The sequence below is a fragment of the Lygodium microphyllum genome, chromosome 11 (assembly GCF_053477565.2).
Source record: "Lygodium microphyllum isolate KBCC chromosome 11, Lygodium_microphyllum_v1.1.10, whole genome shotgun sequence".
NCBI classification, from domain to species: Eukaryota; Viridiplantae; Streptophyta; class Polypodiopsida; order Schizaeales; family Lygodiaceae; genus Lygodium; species Lygodium microphyllum.
In genome coordinates, this window is record NC_141145.1 from 112,039,743 (window position 1) to 112,048,145 (window position 8,403).

At 35.1% G+C, this 8,403-nt stretch overlaps 1 protein-coding gene across 1 annotated transcript; it reads right to left on the reverse strand.

Moving 5' to 3' along the window:
• Positions 1 to 5,480: 5,480 nt before the first annotated feature.
• Positions 5,481 to 8,102, reverse strand: LOC148029243 (protein DMR6-LIKE OXYGENASE 2-like). Its single transcript, XM_087688016.1, has 4 exons — positions 7,676 to 8,102; positions 6,943 to 7,166; positions 5,975 to 6,302; positions 5,481 to 5,873 (listed from the first exon to the last, which is right to left on the reverse strand). Exons 1-4 carry the CDS (start codon positions 7,997 to 7,999, stop codon positions 5,610 to 5,612), a joined length of 1,140 nt encoding a protein of 379 aa, XP_087544142.1. The 5' UTR covers positions 8,000 to 8,102; the 3' UTR covers positions 5,481 to 5,609.
• Positions 8,103 to 8,403: the final 301 nt, after the last annotated feature.

Here is an 8,403-nt window from a genome sequence, read left to right on the forward strand (position 1 = left end):
TTGCATTTCTAGTCTCCTTCGAGCATCTAACATACTGTGAAAGCTTTCTCTTTGGCTTTGACTTCCTTGCAAGTTTAGAAGGTTTGGGGAACTTTTGGATCTTTGAAGCAAGGCCTCTAGGATCAAATTTTTGCTCTCTTGCAATAGCCTTAGTTCTAGCCATCTAAAATCTCAAAAAGAAACAAAAAACACTCAAAATTAAGACAGAGTCCCAAGTCAAACAAGAAAAATATTGACATAGCCAAGGATCTTATACATTCACACTTGTTAGCTTGATGTATGCCATAGTTACTACACATCATGAGGTAGTTGAATTATACTGATGTTTGCTTCAAAGTAGATGAAAGATTACTTGCATATTTGACACACTATGTTCTACTGGTGCAGGCCTCCCATGGCCAAAAATGTAGTCAAGAGAAGAACATAGAGGATATTGCAAGTAAAGATAAAGAGGTTAAAAACAAGGGGAAAATATTTTAGTAGGATTTTAAGAGCTAACTAATGTAGGGATTTGATGTTGCTTTGTGTAAAAGTGACAAAATTACAAAAGTGGAAGAAAACAAGATAGACTTGAGTGCAAACATTGAAGAAGTTTTCTTGATTGTGTCCTAACATTTTTCACTTACCTCATCAACAAAAAGAGATGTGTGTTGCTAAATTATATTCAAAATCTTTTAATCTCAGAGAAGATTATTGCTTAGCAATCCTTGCAAGATGGGGCCAAAATGATAAGAATTTTATAGGTTATGAATAAGAATTGCTAGAATTCTTGATGTTGAGGGATAAAATTTTCAAGACAACTATATAACCTTGCATTTATGTATAATCAAATCATGAAATATGAAAAGGAGGGGCTACCTACAGAGGAAGGGCTCTCACAAATTCAATAGAGACTTGGTATTGATGACATAGGATATGAAGAGAAACTGAAATCTCCATCAGATGAGAAACCAGGAAGTTTAATAAATCTTTATGATGATAGTTTTCTTGAAGAATATGAAAACCCTAAGGTTTGGAAGATAATTTTAAGATATCAATCGTGGTTTATATTAGAGTTTGTTAGGCATTGTAAATAAATATTATTGGATATTTATCTATTGATAGCTTACACTATTATGGTTTATTGTGTAGATTGAAAATCTACACAACTTTATTGGAAGAGCCAAGGGCTCAAGGCCATTGAAGCTTGGAAAAAGTCAAGGCCTTGGTCATTAAGTTAAAAGCTTAAATAATCAAACAATTGCAATTCGTTGTAGGAGGTTGACAAGCTCTCCAAGCATGCCAATGATGGGTTTGATAGCTATCTCGAATGTAATTGGATCCCAAGTTTTCAATAGAGGATCAAATAATATAATTTTAGTGGAGAGGAAAAAGGTGTAAGAGTTTTTGACTTCATGCTTGGATATAATGAATCTAAAGCACAATACTTTGGAGTTCTTGACTCTTATTTGCTCTCCCTCCCATGTAGGAGATACCAAGAGTCTAAAGATTTTTTTAATTGCTTGATGATGTGACTTTTCATACATTGGGTTGACTAGATAGATAGATATGCATATTTCTTGATAAAATATGGAGCATGGTTGTATAAAAATATGTTGCATAGTTATCAAATAAAGAAAGTTAATTAAAAAACCTTGTATGAGTTAGACAATGAAGAGACATACATATACAAACTTCTTACCATATAGTGAGTGAAGTATTGATCACCACAAGCTTCTATCATTGCCTTTTTAAAAAGGTTCAATTGGTTTTGGAAGTCTTTGAGATAATCATCATTCCATTTAGTTTTATCACAATAAAAAAATACTTTGTCTAGTGTTTCCCAAACATTGAGTTTTCTATTTCGAGGTTGTCCATTATCAACACGATTCTTAACTTCATTATATAGAGACTTTCATTGATTATATATATAAGTTGAGCTACCATTCCTAGAGTTTATCTTACCAAATTTTCCATGAAAGCCTAGGAATCTTCTAACCTTTACTCAATCAATAGATTGCTTTTAGGGGACACGATTGCCATCCTTAAACTTTTGAAGATCTAGTTCAATAACATTACCACCATGTACACCAATTACACATAAGGCTTTTTCAATCTTTGTTATAGCATCTAGTCTAGTTGATAATGGCTTCAGCTTCCATGCAAACCCTATATAAGGATAAACAAGATTTTTCATTATCCTGTAAAGCACATGAAGTGTATAGATATGGACATTCGCTAAAGAAATATCTAAGATTGGCTTAAGCTGTGGATCCTTGTTGTGCCTAGAGGGAGCTCTATTCCAATTGACTAAGTTCAACTCTACGGTTGGAAACATGCAATATATACAAGGAGACTTGGAGATGGCTCCCTTTGACACATTGTACATATATTTGAGTGCCTTTAAGTCACTAGCTATGTGCCACTCAATCTTATAATTCCCAAATCCTTCTATAAATAACTCTTCTCCTACCTATTGTCTCTTAACAACATTAGGTATTGGTGTTTGATGAAAAATCAAATGTAATATACCAAAATCCTTTGTATCTACTTCTAATACTCCAAGCCACTAGATGTTGTGTTCAAATTGAACACTAAATGGCATTGAGTAATTACAATGACTTGATGAAAATGCTCTATTCATCAATGTAACAGAGATCTTCTCTAAAATTGTGCATTCCAAAATCTTTCATCAAGTTTAACCACAAATCTAGCCATTCCTTGCACCTCTTCTAGTAACAATTCATAGAATCATAGACAAGTTAAGGAAAATATATTCATTGAATACAACTTCCTTTTTCTTACCCTTGAAGCTAGTCTTGATATGGAAAGGCTCACCTAGAATCTCCATCACTTTGTTATTTCCTTTTTCTGTCTAATAGTTCTAACCACATATGGTCTTGGAACTGTGCAATTGTGTACATATCCTTGCTTTATATTTGATTATAAAACCTAAAAAATTTGTACATAAGCATCTTGATTGATATCAATACTATCTAGTGTATTTTACACTAACTCGTTATCCAAAGAGTGCTTCTTTATAAATTACTCCAAGCATTGTATCTTTGCCTTTTTAAAATTTCTTCTCCAAAATATGTTTTTAGATTAGTGGAAAAAAATTTTAAAAAATTAATATGCTTTTAAAAAAACTCTCACTTGCATTGGATTGAAAAAAAGATATAAACAAATTTAACATCACAAGTTAATACAATAAATTATAAATTGTTATATTTAATATTTTTAAAGCAACGCGTTCATAAGTGTGATTATTATCATGAGAAAATTAAAAACAAAAACATTTAAGTTTGTGGTTAATGCTCGAGAAAGTTACTATATTCATATTCTTTACATCACATGTATTCAAGGTCTATTTATAAATATCATTATCTATGATTTTTTTCTGAATAAAACATAACCCTTTTTTATTCAATCTATAAATAACATCTTTATATTATTCCCTTTTGTATGTAAAAAATGTATAAAAATAATATTTTAAAATTACATTTCTTTGAACCGACGTGATACGCGCATATATTCATGAGTAACTTACCTAAGGATTAATGTCACATAATTCAATTTGAATGTATTAAAATACATCCAAAATCTGTTTTTAGATTAGTGGAAAAAAATAAAAAATAAAATTGATATGTTTTTAAAAAATATCTCACTTGCATTGGATTGAAAAAAAGATATAAACAAATTTAACATTATAAGTTAATACAATAAATTATAAATTGTTATATTTAATATTTTTAAAGCAACGCGTTCATAAGTGTGATTATTATCATGAGAAAATTACAAACAAAAACATTTAAGTTTGTGGTTAATGCTCGAGAAAGTTACTATATGTATATTCTCTACATCACGTGTATTCAAGGTCTATTTATAAATATCATTATCTATGATTTTTTTTGAATAAAACATAAACCTTTTTTATTCAATCTATAAATAACATATTTATATTATTCCCTTTTGTATGTAAAATATGTATAAAAATAATATTTTAAAATTACATTTCTTTGAACCGACGTGATACGCGCATATATTCATGAGTAACTTACCTAAGGATTAATGTCACATAATTCAATTTGAATGCATTAAAATACATTCTCAAATTTTCCCTTGTTATTTACAAATGGATTTTCATATGTGATTTTGATACGATTGTAGGCATGCCCTTAAGTTTTTCTTTGAGTTCATAAATTGTGCTTATATGCACAACAACAAAGCTACACACTTATAGTGGTCATCAAAGTGATGAATACAATAAACCACCAACGAAAAGAATAAAGAAGAGTGGTTCTAGAAAAAGCTTGTTTGTAGAGATTCTATTATTCAAGGTGTAATATCACATTCTCACTTTCCTCCTTTCTCTTCACATGATCTTAAAAAATGAATTTATAGTCATATTACTACATTGAATGTGTGGTTATTCTAGATAGTCAATTGCTAACTACAAGGCTCTAGCAAGTATTGCAAATGGAGAAACAAGTTGTAAAAATTTTATATATTGAAGTAAAAAGTTATAATGATCTATGTTAATTTACACAAGTATAGTAAAAAAGTAATGTGTATAATCAAGAAGAGTGGCCCTATAAAAACTTGTTTTTGGATATTGCACCATTTTAGGAGAACTGTTATAATATCACTTCACCCCTATCTCCCTAGATGACCTAAAGAAAGTGTTTATGCATATCTCACCATTGAGCGTATTAATATGATAAATAACCAAGTATTTTCTCCAAGGCTTTAGCCACTATTGCAAGTGGAGAAACAACTTGTTGAAAAGTTGGATATTAAAGTAGGAGTTATGATGACCTTTATTGATTTGCATAAGACATACAATTTCTTGATTCAAACTTTAATTTGCCTCATGGCCATCAATGGTATCACTCTAGATACACCAAAACCCTTCTAAATTAACCTAAAAGCATTTTTGCCTTTACAACCTATCATAGCTATTACATAATATGAAAGAGTGCTCTTCTCCAACTCCAAAGTTTAGACCCAAAATACTAGTTTGCTCATTGAAGAGCTACCATGTTTTTTTTCCTATGAACAGTACATTTTCCCTATCTAGACATATATTTATCTTATTTTTCTAAGAAAAGGCTTTTGAGATAACACATAACAAAAATCTACAAAGTATTAAACAAACCCTTGTCTTTCTAGAACATACATACTCATGCATTTTGATCACATTTAGTAAACTCTCCGACATGTATTGCTTAAATTAAAGAGATGTTTAATTTGTCGGCCTACTCATTTTCAATGTTTATCTTTAATAATTCTAGAAGCAACACATCATTTCAACATTTATCTTTAACAATTCTAGAGGCAACACATCATTCAACTAGAAAGCTGTACTTTACTTTTTTCAGTTTTTACTTATGCATCTCAAATAATGGGTTGATTTCAAGTTCATATTCAATGTCTTTGTAGTCAATACTCACACCAAAACAATACACAAGTTTCTTTAAAACCTAATCTCTTGAGAGAAGTTTTAAAATGAAATCAAGAACATCCATGGCTTATTGACATTCTAATGGCTATACATGTAATAAACTGAAGCTCACAAACAATATTGCACTAGTAAGATTCTAGCTACCATGGTCTTTGTTATAGATTCCCTAAACAGGAGCTTTGTAAGTGCCTCCAGCTATGTTCAAAGTGGTTTTATGAAGGGGTAGTTTTTTGACATAGTAATTTCTAATATATTCACCATATTCTAACTCTTTATATATAGGAGGATTATTTTCATCCACTAGAGCTTTGAGAGGTCCTATCTTGGCATCTTCGTATGGTCCAAAGAGAGCTGCTAAGGAGATTCTTGCTCTGTCCTTTTGGACCACCACTCGATGTTCCACGCTCTTATACTTTCCATTAGTTAAGATCTGTAAGGAATAAGTTGAAGATTAAGAATAATAGTTGATTATATAATGCAAGAGTTATTGAGCTACTTACATTTGATAACCTACAATAGCTTAAGGCATACCTCAATTTGATCTCCGACATTGACAATGATGGAGTTAGGTGTTGGTTGTACAAGGATCCACTTGTCCTCTTTTCTAACTTGGAGCCCTGGTACATCATCTTGGAGGAGGAGAGTAATGCCATTAAGGTCAGAATGTGCACTCTGTCCAAAGACTAGGCTAGGTTCAGGGCAAGGTGGATAGAAATTGACAACCAAGACCAAACGCTCCACCAGTCCAGGGACACATGATTCTATGTACTCTTGGCTAAATCCCAAGCTTTGAAAGATTGCTTGTCTGATGACGAGTGCGAGCTTGTCGAGATTGACTTGGTAATCTAACATCTCTTGTCTTCAAGGCCACCAAGTTTTGTCAATGAGAAGTATGTGACACACATCTAATCATTGTTGAAAGCAATCAACAAAGTTCTTAGATCCTTATAGTTAGCTTTGCAAATTACCCTCTTAACATTTCCATTTTCTAATTAGAGTACAGACATTTGAGTATGTTATGCGACTAGAAGCTTTCCAAATCTAAAGAAGATGAGAATATTTTTCACCTAGAAGATGCACAAAGTTGTGAAAATTTCAAAAGGGCTTAGGATGCACCTTAGATATCAAGATTGCCGCTCCAAAGCAATGGCTTTCCTTGAGGTGGACCAAAGGGTTTAATCAACCGTAGCTTTATTAAACATGTAGCACTTTTCAAGATGGCCTCTACAAAAGAATGGCTATTCTAGAGGTGTAGCAAAAGGTTGAGTAGATGCAAACTAGATAAAATTTTGTGATTTGGGATTCTTCTTCTTGAGAGTTATGCATTGGTGTCTTGCAGAAGTATTATCAAGGTAGTCTATAATTTGTTGTTGCGACATGTCACCTATTTGTACTTTAACCCGAGAAATTACTTGTGCAGGGTACACTTTCAAACAACGAAAAACTAGGGATAGGGGTAATTATGCATGAATAATGGTAAGTGCTTGTAGTTTGATTACCTTAGAATCTCAGGCGCACCCTCTTGAAACCCATTGCACACTCCTGGGCGACGACGGATTACCAAGGCATCTTTCCAATCACGGGTGGCTCCGGTCCCGGTTGCGATGGTGACGGCACTGTCGGCACTACCGAACGGTATTTTTAGCTTTTCGGATGAGGGCAAGTCATTGAATCTGTTAACGGCCTTCAAGACGGAGGTGAGATCTATTCCCGGGTTCACCACCTGCGGCAATGTTACGCAGGAGACGTGACAGAATAGTGAGACATGAATTGATGTCCTTCACCAGGCCAAATGGATCGATCCAAGCCAAATCAGAAGGGCATATATTTTATAGTGATGGATCGATTACATACGTATTGACAATCGTCAGCAGACGGCAGGGATGGTTAGGGGATATATGTATGTATGTAGATGACATCCGCGCACACATGCAACAGTAGCATTAGTTAATGCGAGATGGTTGAAACTATCATGACTGCGTGCGGTGATGCTGATATATGTTGGTACTGATAGGTGACATAAAGGTACAGTACATCAGGCAGCGGCAGGAAGGGTTAGATTGCATAATGCAATTAAAGATTGTGGCGGCATACGGTCACATTTATATATAACGGTGCAGAGATGCGGGACATGCACTATATTGATATCGTTGAATGAATGATACGCACGATAGAGGTTGTACTATTACGTTCTACGCAGGAGAATGAGTTAGCATAAATGAATGTATCAACCTTGAAGAAGCCCCAATCGAGGCAGGCCTGCCCGACCTGGCGGACGAGGTCCTGCCAGGTCTCAGAGTCGTCCATGATGGCGTCCGGGTGGATGCCTCGGAAGTCGATGGAGGGGATGGCCAGTGTCTCGTCCTGCGACAGCTGCACGCCTTTATTTATTATACCGACGTTACTGACGCAGTCAAGGTCGTCAATGAGGGGCCTCTCCCGGGCGGGCCTCACGTAGTGCGACGGCACGCTCGCAATGCCCTCCCTCACCATCTCACCCACCGTTTTCGATTGCTCCTGGCTGCTGCCGATCACAAGAGTCGGGCCGCTCGCCATTGATCTGGCCCCTTACACAACGCAGAAAACTCTTGGGAGGGAGACGAGAGACAGACGGACACTTAATGTTTTCCCCCTTACACGAATGCGCTACTTCATGGCGTTGTCTGTGAGCCATATTATAAGTGCGCGTCCCCCCCCCCCCCCCCCCCCCCTCTCTCCTCCCCCGCCCCCTTGCAAGGATAGCGTGGTCCCCCCCCCCTTGCAAGGATAGCGTGGGTTTGGCTCACTTATGCGCTACTTCAATGCTTTGACTGTTAGATCTACAATGCTCCATTGAAGGTGGCACGAATCGTCTCCAACAATTTGTCAGCTTTTTGCGACCTCTGGCCAAAACAGTCTCAGTTGCTAGTAGCTACTGAAGTGAGCCAAATTCATTCACATGAGTTTTGTAATTTGCAACA

What these genes read in the sequence shown, in the direction of transcription:
- LOC148029243 (XM_087688016.1), bottom strand. Translation starts at nt 7,999, where the DNA reads ATGGCGAGCGGCCCGACTCTTGTGATCGGCAGCAGCCAGGAGCAATCG. An exon ending in GGTGCGCCTGAGATTCTAAG is followed by an intron (nt 6,303 to 6,942) that starts GTAATCAAACTA and finishes GTGGCCTTGAAG; the next exon opens with ACAAGAGATGTTAGATTACC. An exon ending in ATGTCGGAGATCAAATTGAG is followed by an intron (nt 5,874 to 5,974) that starts GTATGCCTTAAG and finishes TATTCCTTACAG; the next exon opens with ATCTTAACTAATGGAAAGTA.